At 35.7% G+C, this 26013-nt stretch overlaps 1 protein-coding gene across 1 annotated transcript in view; it reads left to right on the forward strand.

Moving 5' to 3' along the window:
- Nucleotides 1–26013, forward strand: part of Epha6 (EPH receptor A6) — a 737672-nt gene that overhangs the window by 540732 nt on the left and 170927 nt on the right. Inside the window, exon 10 of the mRNA XM_013024079.1 lies at nucleotides 6637–6822. Within this exon, the coding sequence (XP_012879533.1) occupies nucleotides 6637–6822 (186 nt within the window). The remainder of the gene's footprint in view (nucleotides 1–6636; nucleotides 6823–26013) is intronic.

The following is a 26013-nucleotide window of genomic DNA, read 5'->3' on the forward strand; positions in this document are numbered from 1 at the left end:
CTTGCCCAGCACTTCCTTGTGCAGCCATAATGGCTGCATCAGAAAGGATCTGGAGTCTAAAAAAAGACTCACTCAGGATATGCTGTGAGATTAAAACTAGAAAATCAGTCACTTCCATTTACACTCACCACTTTAAGGTGAGTGTCCCTGTAGGACCTTGTGCGAGTAGCACTAAGCTATAATCTGAGTATAGAGCTTAGATATTCTGCAGATTTAAGCGTAGCTCTCAAGTTCACTTCCATGGTAAATGTTGGCAGGTAAAGGACCTGTCTCTGCAGCACAATGTGCATGATTTCTCTGGGACTTACTGACTGCTGGATTTGTGTGCAAGCTCAAAGCCAAATAATCCTGTAGCCAAGTTATTGGGTGAATGTGGTTGCTTTTAGGTCCCAATTCAGTGGGTCTACTGCTAGAGGAGAGAAATGTAAAATGTCAAAACCAATAGATAAAGACAGAAAGAAGAGTTTGCACATAAGAATGTAAATACCATGATGTAATGTTACATGAATAACAATTAGACAAAATTGCCACCACCAAAGAAAGCTCCAACAAGCAACCCCAATAAAATGAAGTTGGGGGGAGCTGGGGGGAGTATGGGAAGGAATGGGAAGGGGAAACAAAGAGGAGGCAACAATGCTTGATAAGAAATGTAGTCGTTATCTTGCCCATTTAATTGTAACTCCTCTGTACGGTATTCTCACAATAAAAAAAGAAAAATCTATAATAAAAATAAATAAATAATTGCCAGAAAAATTAAATTTCAAATAATAATCTTAAAATTGTGATTCAATATAGACAACTAAACTATCAGGACATTAATGCATAAACACAATGAAAAGATGAGTGAGTCAGTCTCAAAACGACTGACTTACCTCCTGGGGTTCTGATGGAATTTTACATCTTCCTACCTGAATCTTGAAAGTTTACACAAGCAGATGTTTGTGCATGGCAAGACACAGAGTTCTTATTGTTGGGGATTAGCATCAAATAAGTACCTATGCTAATTTCTCAGTATTAGCACCCTCTAGGTATTTCTTATAATGTTTTCCATTTACCCCCTTGATAAGGGAGAGATTCTGGCTCTAGTATTATGGTGATGATGAAATATACAGCAATTTCTGTTAACAAATGTGGTGGCCAATATTTGTTCATCATTTCTTCTCACAGCCTAAGGTAAGAAGACACTACATATTGCATAGGAGCTAGCTATATGGAGTAACACTTGGGAAGTAAGCAACCAGGATGAAGAGATGTAGGCTTTGTGGTATCAAGAAGGAAGAGTATCATTATTTCTTTCCAGAGGCACTGACTGACTTGAATGAATCATTCACAGGTTGCTGCATAGGAATGAGAAAGAATTGCATCCAGTTTGGCACAGATGGTGGTGATTTGGCTAGGGACATTCTCTGTAGTGTCAGAGTGAGAAAGTGAATTTTCAGGAGGACTATATTAGTCCTTCCCAGACTCCTTCAGCTACTGAAGTCACACATCCACTTAAACCTTCAGGACCTTTATCATGTGATCTTAATAAATTTTAGCTATACAAAAGAGAGACTAGAATAATAATACCATGATGACCATGATGAGAGAAAATTTAGCATCGATTTTAGCCAAGGGACGAGAGTGTTGTTATTTAGAAACACCATAGTTATTTTGCCTTTCTTTCTGAGCTGGAACACTGAAAAAAATCTCCTTGCTTTGTTTCATTTTATCATAGTCTCAGAGTAGTGTCATCTGAAGTTGGTATTATATCTTTTAAGAGTAAAAAATCCTGTCTCTGAGAGTCAGACCAGCTTATGTATAGTAGAGGTTGCTATTTTTTTTTCTCATTTTGCAGATAGATTGGCCAGTTAATGGTAGGAGACCAAATTCCATAGAAAGTTTACTAGGGAAAAGTAAACCTCATAGCTCATCCCTTACTGTCAATAAATAACTGTCCACACTGAACAGCACTGAAGTGAGTATTGATAGAGAAGTACCGTCACCAACTGCTGGTAGAGAACACTTTTATTGGGGGAACGGCAACTGTAAAGAAGAGAAGACTTCATCACACCTGAGGGTTGTAATTTTTTTAAAGTTTTGGGGGGGGGAAATGAGGCACAGTTTCACACGGCAATAACCCCAGCTACTCGGGAGATAGAGATGGGGAGTAGCAATGTTGAAGACCAATCTGGGCAAAAAAATAACAGGTTTCTATTCCAACAAATAAACCAGGCACAGTGGTGCAATGAGTGTAATTCTACGTACACAGGAGGTATAATTAGGAGTATTGCTGTCTCAGGCCAGCCTGGTCAAAAGGTAAGACCCCGTCTGAAAAAATAACCCAAAGGACAAATTGTAGGAAGCATTGCTCAACAAGTAGAGCTTTTGCTTACCAATCACAACATCCTGAGTTCAAACCCCAGTACTACCAAAAATATTTTTTTTTATTCAGGCACATAGCACTTTGTTTCTTTGGTTTCTAAAGGTTTGAAAGGAAAGGAAAGGCAGAATTTCTGTGTGAGATTTTGGAAAGTCTCCAAGCACTCTTGATAGGTACTCCCAAGTAGATTCTCCCAGGATGCCTCTCCACTAATCTCACAGTTTATGTGGGGTTTATGTGGAAAATATAATAGTAATTGATATTGTAATAAGATCCTGTATGATATACAACAAAACTGCTTGTCAGAAGAGGTTTTACCATCATCCAGGGAGCCAATGGGGTGTTAGTTAGTTAACTCACTGTCAGTGGCAGAACAAAAATTATCCCAGATATAATTTTTTTTGCTCTTTTGAAACTAGATTGTAGAGATTTTTCCAAGCCATCTTAGCATACAACATATTTGAGCCAGGTGTCCATTTTCACTAAATAAAGTGATAAATTTATAGATTATAATTTTATCATTCTATACATCTATTGACATCAAAGTCAATGTTTTCAAACACTGCCCATTAGTTTCTTTGAAGACCATGGGTATCCATGGGGAATTTAGAATAATAGCACAGAAATTGTCAACAATGATAAACAGCCAAGGCGCAGAGACTAGCACTTATAAATACGTATTCTGGAACCAGACAAACTAGCTTCAAGGAGCAGTTCTACCACTTCCTAGTTGTGTTACATTGGGAAAGTTAGTTAGTTCATGTGCCTCAGTTACTTCCTCTATAAATAATATCGGTGTCTACTTCACAGCATGTGTACATTAATTAGATAGATAGATAGTATTATATAAAACCTAGCCTTACAATTGTATTGAAAAAGAAATAACATGATAGTTACCACCATATCCTTATAGTCAATGAGTTAGCAATGGATTCAATAGTTGTTCCTGATCTTACTGAGGAATGATTTCTGTTACTCAGTTAAATTGTATACATAGTCTATACTATTACTATAGAGGCAATAGTGTAGTAAACCAGATGTGGGAAATATCTCAAATTATATTTTAAAATTGCAGTTCATTATATCTGATATGTCTGAGGCAATATATTGAGTTCTACTTCGAGTGAGGCCTTCAATATATTCTGTAACTGAGCCTTTTGGATTTTATCTAAATAATGCACCAGAAGTCTCAGATCTTTAATTGAGGCAACCATGTTGAGTACCAATGAAGTAAGTGTGATAACAGCTTGATAATGCAAAGCTTGACATGAAGAAAAAAATTATTGATGTTAATAAGATGCATTAGTTTTAGAAAACAGAAAAATCAAGAAAAATTACCATTCTACCTTAAAATAATATAAGCAGAATTATCATTTATTTTATTATACTGGAGTTTATTTGAATACTTATAAAATGTCAATAGAAAAATCACATAGATATGTGTTTGTGCCAGGTTAATGAGTCATTGAATATTGCTAAATCGTTATAAATACTTGCAGATTTTTTTTCAGGCAAAGTAAAAGAAAAAGTGAGATAAACAGAAACATTCATAATTACTGTAGACATGCATTACAAGAAATCAGAGTGATGTAAAAAAAATTTCATGTATCTGAGAGATACATAGTTAAAACACACACATGTTTTTCCTCAGGATTCAAAACCTCACTGGAAAACTGAGGAAATGTGATAAACACTATTTTATTAGATGTAAAATGAAATCTTTTGAAAATCAAGAGCATTATTATAATCAGAATTGAGGGTTTACAACTTTATTTTTCTGTGAAATATGAACATCTACTCCCAACAAATTGAGATCATCATTAACGTAACATCATTATTCTTGTCTTTAGCACCAAATTTATGCAATATTATTTGTAAAATCCCAGTCTACTAAGTGTTTTTTGTGTGGTTGCTTTAAAAAGAACACTACAAAAAAATCTCTTAGTGTAACTTTTTTATTTCTAATGGACATATATAAATAATTTTTGGAAAGCACAGATTTGTGTTATTACTTCCTACTTAATGTTGAACTTGATTTTAACATCTACTCTTAAGGAAGTCAGTATTCATATGTAGTCAGCATTTAGTTGACTGTGATGAATTAGTCCAGAGAAAATCTGCATAAATCAAATCCATGGCATTGCAAAATTTTGTATGTCCCTGAGCATTTTGCAGTTATACAATTGGCTACAGCTGCTAACTAACAGACACACTGAACAAGTTTAATTTTATATTCCTTTCACTTACCCAAAGACTTAACTTAAAGCACTTTTTGAAGAGCACTTTACATTTTATACGCACATTCACCTGTCTGCTCACTTTGATCATAATCATATTCTTGCAGGGAAAGGACATTACTGAGTCATGAAAAGTTTTATCCTTAATTTATGAATGAATAAACTGGGCATCAGACAACATGCTGTTATGTTAATGCAGATAATTAGTATTATCTAAAAAAAGGTATAGAATTCCTGGCTTGTTGAAAGCATTACATAGCAGTGAGCAAGCCAATGGCCTTCATTCCTAGGGGAACCCACCAAGTCTCCATGCAGCTCTGTGTCCACATACATTCTTTTTACTGTTTATGGCCTTTGAATTTTTGTCTTAATTTTCTCCATTCCCTCTTTGCACTCTGGCTTAAATGTTCTAACCTCTCCTGAATTTCCAAACACTACTCATCGTTTATAGTTCAAAGTAAATTCTATTTCAGAAAGTCTTCTAGTCATTGCTGTACTTAGGAAATGGAATTCCATGCCTCCATCAGAAAGAATGACATTGCCCCATTTGTTAGGAAATGGAAAGACTTGGAATAAGTTATATTAAGTGAAGTAAGCCAGGCCCAAAGAAACATAGGTCCCATGGTTTCCCTTATTTGTCATAACCAGTATATGTCTGAGACAAGCAGAAAAGGTCAGATAAGTTGATGTTAGGTGAAATGAACCCCAAGATAAGGATTCAAAGTGTTTTTTTCTTTCTTGTGATTGTTTCTAACATATTTATAAGATGATTTCTTTGTTGCTGCTTTGTATGTCCCTCCCCACGGTATAACACCTGTTTTCATTGTATTTGATATTTGTATAATTTGTGGAGGGGAAGGGAAAAAATTGTTTAAATAGAGATACAGGTGGACCCATTGCAACAATGAGATGTACAAGTTGTTATGTTGAAAAACGAACTTTGCAACTTTGGCTGGGGTGGGGGATGCAGGGGGGGAGTGGGAGATGGGAAGGGATGGGAAGGGGAAACAAAGGAGGATAAAAAAATAAAAAATAAAATTAAATAAATAAAAAAGAAATACAGAATTTATATGCAATGGCACTAAAATCCTAAATGTTACACTTAAATATTCATCTAAATTCACTTGCGAATTACTCACAGGGGAGAAAAAAGACAAAGTTGTATGCTTCTTAGCAATGCATATCAATCTAGTAATATATATATATGTATTAAATACTTGATAAATAAATACATAATATATTCAATAGAACTAATGCAGAAACATGGATTATCATATTTGCACTTCATGTCACTTATAATTCAGCATATATAGACATTTAATTTAGCAAATACAGTCATATAATTGTGAGTCCAAAATGAAGAGGGGAAAGGAGGAGAATACTGTCATAACATTTAATTCATAGGCTACAAAGTTAAAACAATTGAGGGGAGGGATAGTTTGGGGAAGGATGGGAAAGAACAGTGAAAAGGATGACATTGATCAAGATATATTGTATTCATAAACTTATTTGTTGAATGGTAACTCTTTTTTTACAACTACTTATACTTAATAAAACTAAAAATATATTCTTACATTAATTGACCCAGCATTGATTTCTAATGGTCAGTACAGGGCAGGCATATAGCCCAAGGAATCAAATCAACCACACGTGCTTGATAGTTTCCCTGATTGGAGCAGGCATTTGGCTTCTGTAAGAATTGAGAACAGGAACTATAGCAAGTGCTTTCTATAGAATTACATTAGCATAAGCCATTCTTCCAGGCATAATTTCTCAGCAGATCAAGGAAAACTCCCAGTGTTCATTCTGTGGTACAGCATACAAAAATGTGGTACAGCATATGAAAATGCATTCCAGTATTTATTATAAATGCTATTGATCAAGCATATTATCACACAAAAATAATTTTTAGGAAGAAGTTTCAGAAAGCCATTTTGTTATTTCCATTTAAAAGATGGCACTGCATGACCATTTATTTGATCTTTATGAAATAGAAGTGTTTGCCTTAGAAATAACTGTGTTTGCTCTTATTTTAAGGTGAATTTGGAGAAGTCTGTAGTGGACGTTTGAAGACACCAGGGAAAAGAGAGATCCCAGTAGCCATTAAAACTTTGAAAGGTGGCCACATGGATCGACAAAGAAGAGATTTTCTGAGAGAAGCTAGCATCATGGGTCAATTTGACCACCCAAATATCATCCGCCTCGAAGGTGTTGTCACCAAGAGTAAGCTGCTGATTTTCTTCATTATTTCTATTAGATAGCTCTCCGAGATTTTTAGCTTAACAGCTGTACCACAGTCATTAAGAAAGTAACTTAGTTCAGATGTTATCTTTTTATTTCATCCTCATTGTGTGAATACTAGGCTATGCCATGATCAGAATTTGCATTGATCACCAAATAGCTTTCAAATGGCATTACTTGTAAATAAGTGCTAATTTAACCTCAAGTGTAAAGGGTATAAATATTTTCCTAAATGTCAATACTAATAGAAGAAACTGTTTCAATTTTCCAGGTCATTAAGTAAAACACTACTATTTTGAAATAAATTGCCTATACAGTTAAGAATGTGGTATGTGGAGAAAATCATTTTGACATAAACTTCTGTACAGGATTTATTAACCTGAATAGCATTAGAAATAAATTATTTGGTATAGAGGGGTTACAATTACATAAGCAAGGTAATGAGTACATTTCTTATCAAGCATTGTTGCTTCCTCCTTTGTTTCTCCTTACTATCCCTACCTATCTCCCCCACTCCCCGCTTCCCAGCGCCAAAGTTGTAAAGTTCATTTTTCAACATAACATCTTGTACATCTCATTGTTGTAATGGGTCCACCTGTATCCCTCTTTAAACAATTTGTTTTTTCCCTTCCCCTCCCCAAATTATACTAATATCAAATATAGTGAAAACAGGGCTTATACCATGGGGAGGAACATACAAAGCAACAAAGGAATCATCTTATAAATATGTTAGAAACAATAGCAAGAAAGAAAAACCATTTGAGTCCTTATCTTGGGGTTCATTTCACCTAATATCAACTTATCTGACCTTTTCTGCTTGTCTGAGACATATACTAGTTATTGCAAATAAGGTAAACTATTTGACCTATGTCTGTATGGTATTTTCACAATAAAAAAAGAAAAAGAAATAAATTATTATACTTCATATATCTTGAAGAAGATTATAATTTCTGGAGTAAAATTCTCTTTTATAAAAAAACAGAGGAATAAAAGACATTTCTTTGACAGAAAACTTCTTAAAAAATACAAAGTCCTATATGCTGTACAAATACAACTATACACTCGCTATTTGAGTAATGATTGGCCATAAAATGTAACAATATTTCTTCTTATTTTATTCACTAATGAATTAAACATATAAAACCCAACGTAGAGTGACATTAAAATTTTCATGAAAATGATTTAGCACTTTGAGAGGGAGATTTTTCTTCTTTTACAGATCTGAATTTTCTTTTATGACCAATTAAGTGAAGTTGAATTTTATGTCATATTTGGAAGCAAGAAAGTATAAACCTATGTAACTGACTGCATCTGAATCATCACATGCATTGGACAGCAATGCTTGTCAGGATATGCAGATTATGCACTGTGTGAACTCCTGAGAGTTCACAAAGCAGAGAACAGTGTTATTCATCAACAGGTGTAACCATAGGCTGTTTTTTAATTTAATTTTATTGTCAAGGTGATGTACAGAGGGGCTACAATTTTGTATGTAAGGTAGTGAGTACAATTCTTGTAGAACTTGTTACCCCTTCCTGCATTTTTTCTCCCACTTTCCCTTCTCCTATCCCCACCCAAGATTAGTAACCTTTCAGTACTCATATGTATGCAGTTTCCCTCCACATTGACTTGAGCGTTAGCCATTTGATTAGCCTGTATATATACTTATTATATGTAATAACTGGAAGCATTTTACATAGAAACGTAAAATGTCTTCTTGTCTTCTTATAATGCCACTTCCAGAAACCTAGGCCCCATTCTGAGGAAGGGCAATCTGAATGATGAAGCACTATAAAGAAGAGACCTTCAGTCAACAGCCCCATCTGAGCTCTCCATTGATAGATTGAATGCCAGCCTCGCAAGTGACCATACAAACATTAAAATCCTACACCAAATCTCTACCACCACTATCAGATGGCTGAAGCTATAGTTGTCTTGTGGCACAAAGGTGCATAAGGCAATAAATGTTGAATGGTTTGTTTCACAGTAATAGATAACCAGGCAGATAGACTGCAGTGGTATTTGTGCCATCAAGATCTGTGAATCGCTGAGTAAATTATGTAACACTTCTATTCTTTATTTCTACATCTGCAAAATAAGGTGAAAATGACCCTTGGTAGCATTGGCTATATCAGCTCAATTTTCTTCTTGTTTTTCCCTAAAACAATCCTGGTCAAGCATGGTGGCTCAAACCTATACTCCTAGCTGCTTAGGAGATGGAGATCTGATTGAAGTTCAAAGGCAACCAAGGTAGAAATTTCAGGAGAAATGATCTCACCCAGTGGTTTCATGTGGAAGTACATCTCTGTCATCCCAAGTTTGAGGATAACATGACGGCTGGGTATGCCAGTCATTCGGTGACAAATGGTGACTCATACCTATAATCTTAACTACTCATTTTGCAGAGATCAGGAGGATCACAGTTAATGCCAGGCTAAGCAAGACATTCATTAGCTTTCATCAGAACCAATAAAGCTGGGAAGAGTACCCACTTGTTATCCCATATATGCAAAAGCACCAAGAGGAGCATTGCATTCTAAGCCAGCTCAGACATGAGTGCAAGACACACTATGAAGGTACCTAAAACAAAAAGAGTTGGAGGTGTGGCTCAAGTGAGAGTTCACCTGTCTAAGAAGACTTGAGCTCAAACCCCTAATGGGGAATAAAAAAAGGAAGGAAGGAAGGGAGGGAGAGAGGGGGGAGGGAGGGAAGGAGGGAGGGAAGGGAGGGAGGGAAGAAGGAAAGTCTCAAAGAAACAGAGACCGAAATAGCCTGCTAAATCAGAAAGCATTGTGATTTAGTTGTCATTAATTTGTTTTGAATATTTCAAGATAATTCTTCAGTTTAATATCTCTATTGAATAAAAAATAGTTTAAAGATGAGGTATGAACATCTAAAGAACATTTAAAGTAACTATTTGAGCTTGATGTTGACATCTTTTTATATGGGTTTATTTAAAGAATATCTAGAAATGTAAGTCCAACAATAAATTAAAGGGTTTAAATGATCAAACCTTTATTTTCCCCTTTAATAAAGCAGACTATACCATTTTTCATGATTCCTGTGATTGTATTCACATATTAACATATATCAGCAATACATATCTCATAAGTATATATATATATATAATGTTATTTTATACAGACACATATGATATATATGTATCTACATAGAGAGAGAATTGGTGCATATTGAAAGAAAAAAGATGCATAGCCATATAAAAATATAGGAATTATTTATTATAAATTAACTGCACACATTTAATAATAATCTTTAATATTTGTCAACTTGAAGTAGATCATTTTACTCAAATCTTTCAAAAACAGTGACTATACCTTTATCAATCTCACCCAAAATGAAAATAGTGACCTGGATTTAGCAAAATTTGTATTATCTACAAATCAAGATCCTTCCCCAAATTCTTTTAGGTAGGTAGGTAGGTAGATAGATAGATAGTAAAGATACTGTACAAAGGGATAATACTTACATGAGTAAGGTAATGAGTACATTTCCTATCTAGCATTGTTACCACCTCCTTTGTCTTTCCCCTACCATCCCTTACTTCCCACTTCCCAACTTCTCCCCCACTCGAAGCTGTAAAAGTTCTTTTTCAAAATAGTGTCTTTGTATCTCATTGTTACAATGGGTCAACCTGTATCCTTATTTCAGCATTTTGTTATTTCCCATCCCCTCCCCAAATTAGAAAAATGTATATACAAGATGCAGGGCACCAGAATCAAATACAGTGAAAACAGAGGTTATACCATTGGGGAAGAACATACAAAAGAAACACAAAAATCACACAGTACATTATAAGTACATTAAAAACAACAGCAACAAAGATAAAACCTCTTGTGTCCCCATCTTGGGGTTCATTTTGCTTAGCATCATCTTATATGGTCATATGTACATAGTTTTTGACCTTTTCTGCTTTTCCTAGACATATGCTAGTTATTGTAGATAAGGGATACCATGGGACATATGTTTCTTTGGGCCTGACTTACTTCTCTTAATATAAAATTTTCAAGTCTTTCCATTTCTTAGCAAGTGCGGTGGTGTCATTCTTTCTGATGGTAGCATAGAATTCCATTATATACATATACACATACACACACACACATACATATATATATATATACATATTCATCTATTCAGGGGCAGCTGGGATGGTTCCATATCTTAGCTTTGGTGAATAATTCTGTGATAAACATAGTCCTGGTGGTAGCTTTAGTATGGTCTTGTTTGTGATCATTCAGGTAAATGACCAAAAGTGGGATTGCTGGATCATAGGGGAGCTCTGTGTGGAGTCTTTTGAAGACTGCTTTCCAAAGTGGTTGAACAAGTTTACACTCCCATCAACAATGCAGTAGGGTTTCCTTCTGTCCACATCCCCTCCAGCATCTGTTGTTATTAGAGTTCTTGATTATAGCCATTCTAACTGGGGTGAGGTAGTATCTAAATTTTATTTTGATTTGCATTTCTTTATGGCTGGAGAAGTTGAACATTTCTTCATGTGTCTATTGTCTATTCTGATTTCTTCTGGAAATCAGGCAGTTGTTTCTTTGTTGTTGGGGGATTAATTTTTGAGTTCTTATAATTTAGATATGAGACCCTTGTCTGTTGTAGGGCTAGTGAAGATCTTCTCCCAATCTATGGGCTTTCTATTGATCTTGCTTGCTATGTCATTTACCATGAAGAAGCTCTGCAGTTTCATGCAATTCCATTTGTCCAACCTTTCTTTGATTTGTTGTGTTTTGGATCTTTATTAAGAAAATTTTGTCCTGTTTCAAGGAGCCCTAGAGTTTCTCCTATTCCTTCTTGTAATGTTTTTAGGGTGCCTGTTTTGACTCTGAGGTATTTGATCCATTTGGAGTTGATTTTGGTGCAGGGTGATATGTAAGGATCTAGATTTAGTTTTCTACAGGTGTTTAACCAATTTTGCCAGCACCATTTACTGAAGAGGCTGTCCTCCATTCCATTTTTTTAGCTTCCTTATCAAAGATAAATGGCTATATGTCCATGGGTTCATTTCTAGGTCTACAGTTCCATTCCATTGGTCCTGAAGTCTGTTCTTGTGCCTGTACCAAGCTGTTTTGATTACTATGGCTTTGTAGTAGTTATTGATATTCCTCCAGCATTGTTCTTTCTGCTAAGGATCGTTTCTACTATTCAGAGTCTTTTATTGTTTTATATGAATTTTTAGATTGCTACTTCTATTAAATTGAAGAATGAAGTTGGGATATTGATAGGTATCTCATTGAATTTCTAGATAGCCTTTGGAGTACTTCCATTTTCACGATGTTAATCCTCCCAATCCAGGAGCATGGGAGGTTTTTCCACTTCCTTAGTTCTGCTTTAATTTCCTTTTTCAGGTTTTTAAAGTTTTCATCTTAGAGTTTCTTCACTTCTTAAGTTAACTCCTAGGTATTTTATTTTTTGTGGGGCTATTACAAAAAGAGTCTTGCCCAACTTAAGGAAAAAGAAAATCCCATTTCATTTATAGGGAAATTGAGAAAAAATAGGTTAGAATGCTGATGAGTGTGATTACCATTAATGTTTAGAAGTAGAATGTGGTACTACCGTAGTAGGCAGTGAGTGAAGATGGAGAAGGAAATCATTCCCGTAAAGATCAGCCTGCAGTTCATACTATTACCATCTTAACTAAAGTGCTATGGGATTGTTAGGAGAAAAGCAATAAATAAATGAATGCCTCATTCCCATAAATACATGGTAATTGCTGCAAGATTGCCCTTAAGTAGCTAAGAGATAGCTAGCAATTAATGTTCCCTAAAGACTACCCCATTGCATAAAAAGATATACTGATGAAGATAAAGATGCAGAATGGGCTTAGAGGGGCAGTTTTGGAGAGTATCCTGGAGTCTGAGGAGCAAATACATTGACTCTTGGTTAAAAGAACTACAAATTATAAAGTGTTAATAAGATTCTTTTGTAAAGTTTTAATATATACACAATTTTTTGTGTACAAGTCTTTTAGCTATATCACAGTGTTCTTCCCATCACTTTTGCTCTCTGCACATATACCTGATTTTATGCTAAGCTTGAAAGCTAAATGATTAAAAGCTGTATTATGCAAAAAGATTTTCTGATAAAAGTTGAACCTCTTTATGTGATACACATCACAATTTCATTAACCGGTTAAGATACAAATGATAGGAAAAGAGGATAATCAGCCTGTAACCAGATGTTTAGCATATTTTTGCTCTGGGAGAAACCAATAGAAGCCATCAGTTAGAGGACAGCTTTGCAGCCATAAGTGTCACAAGTAGTAGCAATTTGTAACAGATAATGTACACACTAGTGTTTTAACTGCATAACTAGAAGAGTTAGAGCTATCTTTCTATAAGAAATTGCAGTTTTATTATTAAGAACTACACTTTAGAAAGCTAAGCTCTGCAGTTTGAATGCATAATGATGCAACCCAGGAGAAAGAGAAATAATGGTATATCTTCCAACTAATTGTGTAACAACTACATTCAGGTCTACTAGCTGTCTCTCAACAAAATCATAATCCAGAAAAGAAGAATGTAAGATAGTCTCAATAGCTTCTCAAACACTGTGTCATTGCATCATAAGATACCCTTAATGATCACAACAGTATTGAAGCAGTAACAAAATGTTCTGAATATGCCCAACACATCTTGGTATGTTCAAGAACAGTACTACTTCCAGAAAGATATGGTGGGAAAATTCCAAACAGTCAAAAACATTATAGTACCTATGTAAAAACTGTCTCTCAGGTCCCAGAATTTAGCTCTCATTGTCACGGGTAGACCTCTTTAGGAGATTTTTCACTGTGACCGTTGCCACTATTATATATCTGCTTTCTATCTAACTGTATTTGCACAAGTTGCACACTCTTACTAGGTCTTGAGTTGTTTTCTTTGCCAAAAGTCTGAAAAGTGCAGGATAGCTAATAATTTATAATTCTATTCTTTTGACAAGAGAAAAGAGTCACAAAATGTTAGTATGTCCCTGAAAACTTGCCACCTTATCTTCAACTTTAAAATAAATTTACATTTATCGTGGTGATTCAAAAAGTTAGAGGGGTTCAGGAAGAAGCAGAACAAGAAAAGGACATTAGTGTAAGTTGATAATGTGTATGTTCTTATCTGGAAGATAGAAAAGCGATAGTTAATTTTTTTTCTCTGTCAGACAAATCAGCCAGATATTACATTAGCCAACTTTCTGTCACTGCAAAGTAATAATTAACATTAGTAACATAAAAGGCTTCTTTTGGTTCCCAATTTGGGACTTTCCAGTCCTGGATTGACGGGCCCCATTATTGAGGGACTATGGTATGGCAACCAATCATGCTGAGGATATGTGGCAGATCAAAACTACTCAGAGCATGGTGGAATGCAGAAGTAGGTGTTTGAAACCTGACTGTTCTCTCTGAATTCTTTCCCTACTGGCCTGAGGATCTTTCACTAACCTCAGCTCCTAAAGACTCACCACTGCCAGTATTGCCATCCTGGGGTTCAAGCCATCAACATGTACCTTTAAATAAGAGCAGTTAACATGCAATGATAGCAGAGATATAAGATATATAGAGTAGGATGTAAAACAGTTTGGAAACCTGTTTCCACTAAGGGATATTAGACTTTTTTCCCCGATAGTCAGCTACTCTGCAATCTATAGTAGTTTAACGTTTGAGAGGAATTGCTTTGGTTTACCAAAAAGAATATTTTCCAAACACCAGCAGATATCAGAATCTATCACTGATTAAAACCTAGAGAGCCAGTAAACAGATCCAGCTCTCTAGAGAAGCTTGTTTTCCAAAGACAGTCCACTAGAAGAAACACAAATGTAGAGCACTGTTTTTTTTTAATACAGTATGATATATACTTGTATGGGTATGAGTAATCCTTAATGTATTCATTCTTATTAAGCAAATATTTACTGAATGCATGTTCATCTAGTCACTATTAGTATAGTATAGAGACATCTACTGGAAAAGACAAAAGAAATCTTATATAATTGTAATTTTAAAAAGCAGAATCTCAGTGGAACAAACTATGCCTAATGTGGTGAGAGAGATTTTCTTAGTCTCTCAGTTCAGAACCCCAATACTACTGAAAGAAAAAAGTAGAGCATGGTGGTTCATGCATACAGTTCCAGTTATATAAGAGGCAGATGAGGGCAGAGCTTAATCCAAGGCTGGACCCAGCAAAAAATAAGCCAAAGCTAAAAGGATTGGAATTTGGCTTATATGGCCCAGAATTCAAATCCCAATAATGCCAAAAGAGGACTAGATTAAAGTGATGTCATTATAAATCAAGGTGGATTACATCATCAAAGAAAAAAGATGTGGCAGGCAAAATAATATAGAGTTTGTTGCAGCTACTCAAATGAAAAATAATGAGGAAATATCTTACATAAGCCAATCTAAAGAAAGAAAGGAAGGAATAGACTCAAGACATATTTTCAAGGCTAAATGAAGAGATTTCAGTGATGGTACAGGAACTTGAGCAATGGTACAGGGAAAATGAAGGAAGAGGATATTATTTCAAATGACTTCCATAGTTATGTCTGCAGTACATAAAAAGATGATGAGAAAATTCTGGAGAGATAGCAGATAACAGATTTACAGATTGAGTGGTTTCTAATTGAGGGCATGTCAAATTTAAGCTACCTGCGCCATCAAGTTAAATACTTCCAAGAGAACCCTGGAGCTTGGCTAAGTTGGACCACAGATACAAAGGAGAGAGTAGATGAGGAGTGATGCTTCGTAGCAGGAGCAGCAGGGAGGATGAGCTGTCCCAAGACATTGAGGAGATTGAGCATGGCATGCATCCTAACTAAGAGAGACAGTAACAACTACAAGAGGAAAGACAGGTTTCTAGGGATGAGGGAAGGAGAGGTAATAGGATAAAATTTTAAACCGACTACAATAAGGTTTGAGAAGCCAGCTATTAAGGAGGGCAATTAGGAAGGCCCAACCCCTTAGCTACATCATGAGGCTAAAATCCAATAGATATGTGTACATTGCAATCAGACTGATAGCTTTGACAATACAAATTAGGTTACTGTTGATACCTTAACTGGCAATTAGTGGGCAGTCTTTTAAGTTGCTCATTCATTCAAATAATGTGTAAATGCCAGGCTAGAGTAGCTTAAATATCTCAAGCATTAGCTATTCAGCAATGAATGGGGAAACCCCTAGGTCCTTCTCCTCATAAATCAGATTCTTGGGTCTACCTCTGGTTTTATTTTTCTAATCATATACTGCATTCATCTTAAATGAACTTGCTCTTGTGTTGACTATGCTTCTCTTCCTTTACTAAATCCCCAATGGTTTAGAAGAGAAAAAAGATATCAAAATGATCTTAGCCAGGTATGAAGCAGTTTATACTGAAGTATAAACTCTGCGGTCTCTGGAAGGCTCCATTTTCCTCTGGAGTTACTAGACTTATTTTTTTCTTAATTCAGTGATGTCAAAAGTGAGATCATTGGCTGAGATGGTAAATAGAGAGTTGAGGTAGGCCTAAAATGTTTGAAATAGCTCCTGAGAAGAAAGCTGACTAGACCAAGTTAGAAAGGCCATGAGTATCCTGAGGTCTCAGGAGTGTATAGGTCAGGCAGACACTGCTGCTCTGTTTTCCATGAGGTAGAAGAGATAAGATTTTAAAAAAATAAATAAAGTAGGAAGAAATCTAACCTGAGAGGAAAGGTTCAGACAGAAGCAGTGATAAATTTGGGACTTATATTTATTTTACTCTATTTACTCTTGGCTCTTATTGAAAATAGTGATGAATTGTTCTTGTGAAATTTCAGGAGTCTCAAGGGATTTGAAATACTATAACTCAAAGTATTTTCCCCTTTGGAATAATCACAGAATACATATTCATAGGCATAAGATGGACCAAATATGGCTTTAACATAATAACAAGATGACACAGCATAGTGGCCTTGGCATCTCACCCTGTTCAAGCATCGTTGGGGCTAATTGGGATCAACAGCATGTTTTCTTTCTGCTAGAGCATACTTTCCACCTTAGAAGAGAGAAGAAACTTTGTGTGAGTTCAGGAGAAATTTATTCCCTTCAGTGTTTAAGCATCTGGATTTCCTCAAGATCATTCATTTTAATTACCTCCCTAGACCTACCTCTAACCTCCATCCTCCTTCTGGGGTTCCCCTCATCTCTCAACTATTCAGCTAATTATCAGGATAAGTAGGAACAGGTTTTTTTTTAATATAATGACAAGTTTTTCAGTGTGAAGGTAACCCTGAATATTGTAAGAAATAGAAAGGAAAAGAGAAGGTAAGTACAATTTTATGAATATAAAAAATTTCCTTTTAATACTTTTTAATGCCAAATAAAATGGAATGAAGCTACCTAGCATGATATAAAAACAAATTCCAGCCAGGCACTCGTGGCTCAGCCTATAATCCCAGCTTTTCAGGAAGCTGAGATCTGAGGACTGAAGTTCAAAGCCAGCCCAGGCAGGTAAGTCCATGACATTCTTATCTCCAATTAATTACCAAAAGAGCCAGAAGTACAGCTGTGGCTCAAGTGGTAGTGTTAGACTTTAGCAAAAATGTTGAGGGACAGTGCCCAGTCCCTGATTTTTTGGTGCCCTTGGACTGGCACCATAAAAAGGATTTAAAAAATCTTTACATATCATCTCCAAAATAGAACTTATTCTGAATGATATGACCAATCTGAATTTGGGGGATATTTATAGATAAACTAGATAAATCCATCTTTAATGCATGAATTTTTACCCATAAATTCACAAGAATGAGAACAAACCTGCCAGGCCAGAGGGTAGCACAATCAATCATTTCTAAAGAAATCCATGAGGTTCCTAACAGTCATCTGAAGGCCTGAATAACCAGCCTGATTTCTAATTTAAAAAAAAAATCCATGAACTTAAATATTGGAATTCTGACAAGGTCTTCATTTAATTCCGTGAGTTTTTTTTTTTTTTTTTTGGTACTAAGGTTTGAAACCAGGACTCTGTATTTTAATGCTTGTTTGGTGCCAATATTATGTTACTGCTGCTTTTGTTTTTGAAATATGTTACTATGAATTTTTTGTTCTCATTTTGAATCAATTTCAGAAGGACAGACAATGTTATGAAAATAATTCATTTTCTCTATAACCTTCAATTCATTACCCCGGGTTTTATGAAAACATGACTATTAGCAAACCAAGAAATAAGCCAGAAATGGTAGCCATGCTTGTAATCATAGCATCTGAGAGACTAAGACAAAATAATAATGAATTCAAGCATTGTAGCCTCCTCCTTTGTTTCCCCTTCCCATCCCATCCTCCCCCCACCCCTACACCCAACCTAACCCTCCTCCCCCCCCCCACCAAAGTTGTAAAGTTCGTTTTTGACATATGACTTATACGACTCATTTTTGCAATGGGTCCACCTGTGTCCCTATTTAAATGATTTGTTTTTTCCCTTCCCCTCCACAAATTATAACAACATCAAATACAGTGAAAGCAGGGTTTCACAATAAAAAGAAAGAAAGAAATGCAAATCAAAACAAAAAAAGAAATCATGAATTCAAGACATGCCTGGTCCAAGACTTTGTCTTAAAAAAGGAAAGCAAAAAAAGGCAAGAAATGAACAACAACAACCAAATAAAAATACCAGTACAGTAGTATTGATGAAACTCCAGACTTTCATTCATATTTGATTAGCTTTTCCACTGGTGTCCTCTTTCATTGTTCAAATCTAAACTCCAGGATTGCAGGTTACATGTCCTTAGTTTCTCCCATAAATGAGAATTCTTCAGTCTTTCTTTGTCTTTGATCTTGACACATTTCTCTAGTACTGAATTCTGACCAGCGTCTTTTCTTTTGTAAAATGTCCTTCAGTTTACCTAAGCCTATTGTTTACTCATGATTAGGCTGAGGCTCTGTATTTCTTTTTTTCTATTTTTGGCAGGACTATCACAGAAATTATGTATTCTTTATGTTTTGTGAGAAAGGACATGATGTCCACATGTCCTATTTTGAGAATATTAATAGATGTCACAGACTCAGGAGCGTCTTCTAGGTTATAAAACTGCAGTGTTTTATTTTTTCCACTTTTGTAAATAATACATGTATAGAAGAGAGATACTTTATACTAGGGAAATACCCTACTTTCCTCAAACTTTGCTTATTAATCTATCATCTGTAAGAACATCTAGTCTGGAATAATTACATCTGTTATATTCTATGGTTGATTTGTTTTTTGGTTAGTCATAGGGCCTGAACTCTGGGCCTGGGTGTTGTCCCTCAGCTTGTTTCAGCTCAAGGCTAGAGCTCTACCATTTGAGCCATAGCTCCACTTCCAGATTTTTCTGCTTATGTGGTACTGAGGAATCCAACCCAGGGCCTCATGCATGCAAGACAAGCACTCTACCACTGAGCCACCTTCCCAGCCTACCACGGTTGATTTTTCTATTTCTGTCTTTCCTTCTGAATTTATTCATTACAATTCTCTTCAGTGCACTTTTAGTGTTGTTGTAACAGTGATTATAGAAGGGTTATATAAGTCAGATGAAGAGTACATTTCTTTTTTAACAATGTCACTCTTTCCTTCTCTGTGTCCTCGTTTTTCCCCACCCATAGGTTGTATACTTCATTTTCAGCACACTATCTAGTGTCCCTGCTATATTTTTTCACTTTTGGTCCCACCATTTCTGTGCTTACTCTTTGCCCTCCCAAAGGCAGATAGGTGAACAAATGAGACAAAAAGAAAAGAAAACAAAAACCTCTTATTCCCATTTCCTGGAGTTATTTCAATAGATATTATTTATGTGATCAGATGAACATAGCTATTGGGCCTTTGTAATCTTTTGCTAAGAATATCTTCCTTTGATCTCACTCTGTGTGAATGCCTAGAGACATGTTTGTTTTATCATGGCCCAGTGTACTTTGGTTTTTTTTTTAACCATCCAGTGGTTTACTTGTAGATTTGTAAGCACATTCTAGTAAACACATGTGAGGGAAAGCATGCCACCTATGTTTCTTTGGGTCTGGTTTACTTCACTTAATATATGAGTAGAACTTAGCAATATGTAGCCTTTTGAGTTTGGTTTTATTGGCTTCACAAAATGCACTTGAGCTTCATCCTGTTTATGTTGTTAAGTATTGTTCCTTTGTTCACACAAACCATTTTTTCTTTTGGGAGTCGGTGCTTGAGTATACGTGAGATGGTTCTGATTTTGGTGATTGTTAATAAAACTATAGGCTAGGTAAATAAAACCATAGGCTATATCAAGGAGAGGTAGGAGAATCTCAGGTGGAGGTTGGCCTGGGCAAAAGCTCAAGGTCCTCTTTGAAAAATAACTAAAACTATAAGGGTTGGAAGTATGGCTCAAGTGTAAATGAGCTTGCCTAAAGCAGAAAAAAAGTGGTCTAAGAAGCAGGAGGTCCTGAGTTCAATCCACAATATGGCCTCCCCTACCAAAATAGTAAAGGAACCCTGCTATGAACATAGATGTACAGGCTTCTGTGTAACTATGCATTTCAGGTACCTTGGGCAAATACATAACGGGGTGCAATGACTAGATACGCTTAATTTTATAAGAAGCTTCCAGACTTCCCTAAATGGGATGCAACACTTTACATCTCCTTAGTGCATATGAGAATTTTAGTTCTCTGCATCAATTATGACAATTAGTATTGTTACCCAACAAGAAATAGAATCATTCATAGGTTAATGGATGGTGCTCTTCAAGTAATGTATAAAAGGGTCTTACCTAAAATTTTTCTCCTCTTCTGGCCTCTAGAAGTTTCATAATTTAACACGTTACTTGTAGATCTTTGACCATTTTGAGTAAACTTTTGTAAAGAATTGAGACATGATAAATCATTTCTTTTTTCCTTTTCAGCATATAGATCATTTTACTAATATATTGTTTTAAATATGAGGCAATTCTGGCTCAATTTTAAATTCTCTTATTTATTTAAAATACTTCTATGGATTTTCTTCACTCACTAGGCCAAATCCTAGCTCCTGAATCTAGAAATTCAATGTTCTTGTATGATTGGTCTCTGCTGGAATGTATGTTTAGCTTCATCTCCTGACTTCTCTCCCTTTTAGCTAATCCTTGATTAGATTAGCAGTCCTTCATTAGTGTTGGTCACAGACACACCATATTCTTTATTACTCACAATTTTAATCATACTTAGTGCTCTTCTTAGAAAGCCCATCATGTCCTCTGACTATATTACCCAACCTCTAATGAATAATGATATTTAGTTATATTTGTCCTCTAAAACTTCAAGTATTTATATCACAGCTGTTTAGGTTCATACCTTTTCTGCAATCAGTGTGAAAAGTGGACTGATGACAAATCCATCTTTGCATTCCCACAAGCCATACTTCATGTGTTATGGCACTTGGTCTCACTGTTGGACTGGACATGAAATTCAGGCATCTGTGTGCTAGGCCTAAGAAACAAAAATAGACACCCACTAGTTCACCTATGATTAAGATACAACAACCAAATGATGTGAATTTATTGACATTGTTATTAGCTTATATCCATCACTGTGAGTGTATTTGTTCATTTCCTACTCATCATAAATGTCAACCAGACATTTCATTCAGATACAATGGCTGTTTCAGGAGTCTTAGCCCTGAATTTAATGCATTGACCTTTACCTTAAACATTATAAGCATGATTCTTTGGAAATAAGTTCAGTTTTCATTTGGGCATGGTCATATATTATATGGGACTTGCTATTATATTTAGTATGGCAATCCATAAATGCAGCAAGCTACAGCACCTCTGTGACTGTGTTACTATTTCATGGACCTAATGACTGAACTATACCATTACAATGAAATGGAAGTATATAGAATGCCTTCCATTACCTATAGTCTCTGGGATTTAATGATTTATTTAATGTAGATTTTTATACCATAGCAAGAAAGTACGGGATATTCCCTGGTGAAGACAGGGAGAGGAGTACAGTGCAGGCTTCTGTAGAGATTAACTAGTGAAATACTTAAAGAGAGAAAGGCTCAAGGTTGAGCAACTAGGATTTCTTAGCTTGTTCCCTAAAATGGGGACACTGCTTTTCTTAAAGGGTGTTTATGATTAACGGAGTCAGTATGTACATGTAAGCTAAATAAATTTGCTAAAGCAAAAACAAACCTTCTCTTGCTTCAACTCTAAGCTCCAAACTGTCCCACTTAAATGAAACAATGTCCATCTTCATTTAAATGTCATATGGCTGGAAAGAAACAGACTCAGAAAATACTTCCCAGAAATATTCAAGTAGAAAATTTTGAAGACTATGCTTAACAAATGTTGAAAGTTTTAAATGTATAATACATACATTTTGAAGTTATTATTTTTCTACAATGGAACAAATAAAGCTCTATAAAATAATGTTATTGGTCCTTTAGTAAAGTCTCCAGATTTTTTTGTGTGAGTCAGTTATGGGACTTGAACTCCTAGCCTGGGAACTGGACCTGGGCGCTGTCCCTCGGTTCATCAGCTCAAGGCAAGTGCTCTACCACTTGAGCCACAGAAGCACTTTCGGTTTCTGGTGGTGTATTGGAGGTAAGAGTCTCATAGACTTTCCTGCCCAAGCTAGCTTTGAATCATGATCCTCAAATCTCAGCCTACTGTGTAGCTAGAATTACTGGCATGAGCCACCCGGCGCCCCACTTATTCTCCAGATTTTTGTAAAAGAAAGTTCTTTATTGCTGAGGAGATCTTCCCATGTTGCAATTAAAGAGATCAATTCTCTTTTAACAATTACAAAGTATCATGTAAAAAAATATGGAGAGATAGGAAGAAAAATTAAACAATCTCTTTTTTAGAATTAAATTTGAATCCCCTCAATGATTTGTAAAGAACAAGGCTAAAATTTTAATGAAATTAAAAGTATATGTGTTGGAGAATGAGTGAATAAAGGAGACATGGGTAGAATGTTGAAAGGGTGACATTGATCCAGATACATTGTATTCATAGACTGCTTTGTTAAATGGCAACACCTTTTTTTAAATTTTTTTATTGTGAAAATACTGTACATGGAGGTTACAATTACATGGGCAAGGTAATGAGTATATTTCTTATCAAGCATTGTTGCCTCCTCCTTTCTTTCCCCTTCCCATCTCTTCCCTACCCCCCACCCCTCCCACCCCCCCCATCCCCCCACCAAAGTTGTAAAGTTCATTTTTCAACATAGCGTCTTGTACATCTCATTGTTTCAATGGGTCAACCTGCATCCCTATTTAAACAATTTGTTTTTCCCCTTCCCCTCCACAAATTATACCAACATCAAATACAATGAAAGCAGGGGTTATACTGTCGGGGAGGGACATTCAAAGCAAAAATATAAATCATCTTATAAATATGTTAGAAACAAACACAAGAAAGAAAAAACATTTGAATACTTATCTTGGGGTTCATTTCACCTAAAATCAACTTATCTGAACTTTTCTACTTGTTTGAGACATATACTAGTTTTTGCAAATAAGGGAAACCATGGGACCTATGTTTCTTTGGGCCTGGCTTACTTCACTTACTATAATTTTTTCCAAGTCTTTCCATTTCCTAACAAATGGGCAATGTCATTCTTTCTGATAGAGGCATAGAATTCCATTGTGTGCACATACATATGCATATCACATTTTCTTGATCCATTCATCTACTTATCTACTGAGGGGCATCTGGGTTGTTTCCATATCTTAGCTATGGTAAATAATGCTGCACTAAACATAGTTGTGCTGGTAGCTTTAGTATGGTCTTGTTTGTGATCATTTGGGTAAATACCCAAAAGTGGGATTGCTGGGTCATAGGGGAGCTCTATGTGGAGTTTTTTGAGGAACCTTCATACTGCTTTCCAAAGTGGTTGAACAAGTTTACATTCCCACCAACAATGCAGTAGGGTTCCCTTCTGGCCACATCCCCTCCAGCATCTGTTGTTATTAAAGTTCTTGATTATAGCCATTCTAACTGGAGTGAGGTGGTATCTCAATGTTGTTTTGATTTGCATTTCTTTTATGGCTAGAGAGGTTGAGCATATCTTCATGTGTCTATTGGCCCTCCTTCTTTCCTCTTCAGAAAAGTTTCTCTTTAAGTCTTTAGCCCACTTATTTATTGGACAGATGTTTCTTTGAGGATTTGTTGTTGGGGGATTTAATTTTTTGAGTTTCATGTATATTTTAGATATGAGACCCTTGTTCGTTGTACAGCTAGTAAAGATCTTCTCCCAGTCTATAGGCTTTCTGTTGATCTTGTTAGCTATGTCCTTGGCCATGCAGAAGCTCTGCAATTTCATGCAGTCCCATTTGTCTTTGATTTGTTGTGTTTTCTGGGTCTCTATTAAGAAAATTTTGGCCTGTGCCAAGGAGACCTAGAGTTTCTCCTATTCCATCCTGTAATATTTTCAGAGTGTCTGCTTTGACTCCGAGGTCTTTGATCCATTTGCAGTTGATTCTGGTGCAGGGTGATATATAAGGATCTAGCTTTAGTTTTCTACAAGTGATTAACCAGTTTTGCCAGCACCATTTACTGAAGAGGCTGTCTTTCTTCCATTCTATTGTTTTAGCTCCCTTATCGAAGATTGGATGGCTATTAGATGGTTCATTTCTGGGTTTTCAATTCTATTCCATTGGTCCCTCAGGTCTGTTCTTGTGCCTGTACCAAGCTGTTTTGATTACTATGGCTTTGTAGTAGAGTTTGAAATTTGGTATTGATATTCCTCCAGCACTGTTTTTCTGTTAAGGATCATTTTTGCTATTCAGGGTCTTTTATTGTTCCATATGAATTTTTGGATTGCCTCTTCTATTTCCTTCAAGAATGATGTTAGAATATTGATAGGTATTTGATAGAATTTGTAGATAACCTTGGGAAGTATTTCCATTTTCATGATGTTGACCTTTCCAATCCAGGAGCATGGGAGGTTTATGGCAACACCTTTGTATAACTACTTACAAATAAATTTTTAAAAATAAAAATAAATGAATAAAACAAAATGTGTCCTTTACTATAGAAATAAAATACTTTTTTGTGAAAATACAGAGGGGTTACAATTACATGGGCAAGATAATGAGTACATTTCTTATCAAGCATTTTATTTTATATAGGAACATAATAAGCAAAGCCACACTGAAATTTAAGGTCTTCATAAACTAATCAGGAAAAGACAAACTAAAAACTGCTTCAAAATTTAGCCACAATAATTAGCAAATAAAGCATCTGATGTAGGAATTAAGGTAATTACTAGCTTTTGAATTTCTAAAATTTGTTCAGAATGCACCTCTTCACTAATGAAGAGATAATAACATGATATGCAGTTAGAGATAATGCAAATTCTGATTTTTAAAAAGCTATAAGCCCTTTTTATTTCTTTCAATGTCTTGTAACCCTGTCTTTCTGTCTTGCCTTAAGCTTTGTCCATTAAGAGTCAAATTGTCAGATTGGAAAATTTCTTTTTTTTATTTTTGGTTGGTCATGGGACTTGTACTCTGGGCCTGGGCGCTGTCCCTCAGCTCCTCAGCTCAATGCTAGAACTCTACGGCTTGAGCAACAGCACCATTTCTGGTTGTCTGCTTGTTAATTGGAGATAAGAGTCTCAAGTAGTTTCTTGCCCATGATCCTCAGATCTCAGCCTCCTGACTAGTTAGAATTACAGGCATGAGCCACCATGCCTGGCTCAAATTAGAAAATTTCTTAATGCCAGTTTTCTGATACCAGTAAGCTTGCATTCAGTCTTTCCTGGAGTAATGCAATGCCCTCATGATTCTTTTCCTATTTTCAGTATTCTTGAACAAAAAAATGCCAGAAGTAAAAAATGAAACTTGTCATTAAAAGTTACTTCTAAATAGAAAATGTGACTGCCCTTTTCTCCTTATTGGTTAATAATCCATAGATATGTTTCCTAAATTTTCCATGTGTCTCTGAATAACTGAAAACCTAGCATCATGGTGTTTTAAATAAGATAGAATTTTGTTTCTTTCTCAAATAAAAACCTAGGCATTTCTTGTTCTGGAGTTTGCAATTGGACCTTCAGTCATTAGTCTACAGGACAGTATTGTGCCCTTGAGTTTCACCGACCTCACTACCTTTTGATGGCTACATGATCACTAGAGAGTCTTGTAATTTCTGGTCATTTACTTCTTTTCTCAACATGGAATATTTGCTGCTGATCCTCCTCCTCCTCCTCCTCCTCCTCCTCCTCCT

This window comes from Dipodomys ordii, unplaced genomic scaffold (genome assembly GCF_000151885.1).
Source record: "Dipodomys ordii isolate 6190 unplaced genomic scaffold, Dord_2.0 Scaffold73, whole genome shotgun sequence".
NCBI classification, from domain to species: Eukaryota; Metazoa; Chordata; class Mammalia; order Rodentia; family Heteromyidae; genus Dipodomys; species Dipodomys ordii.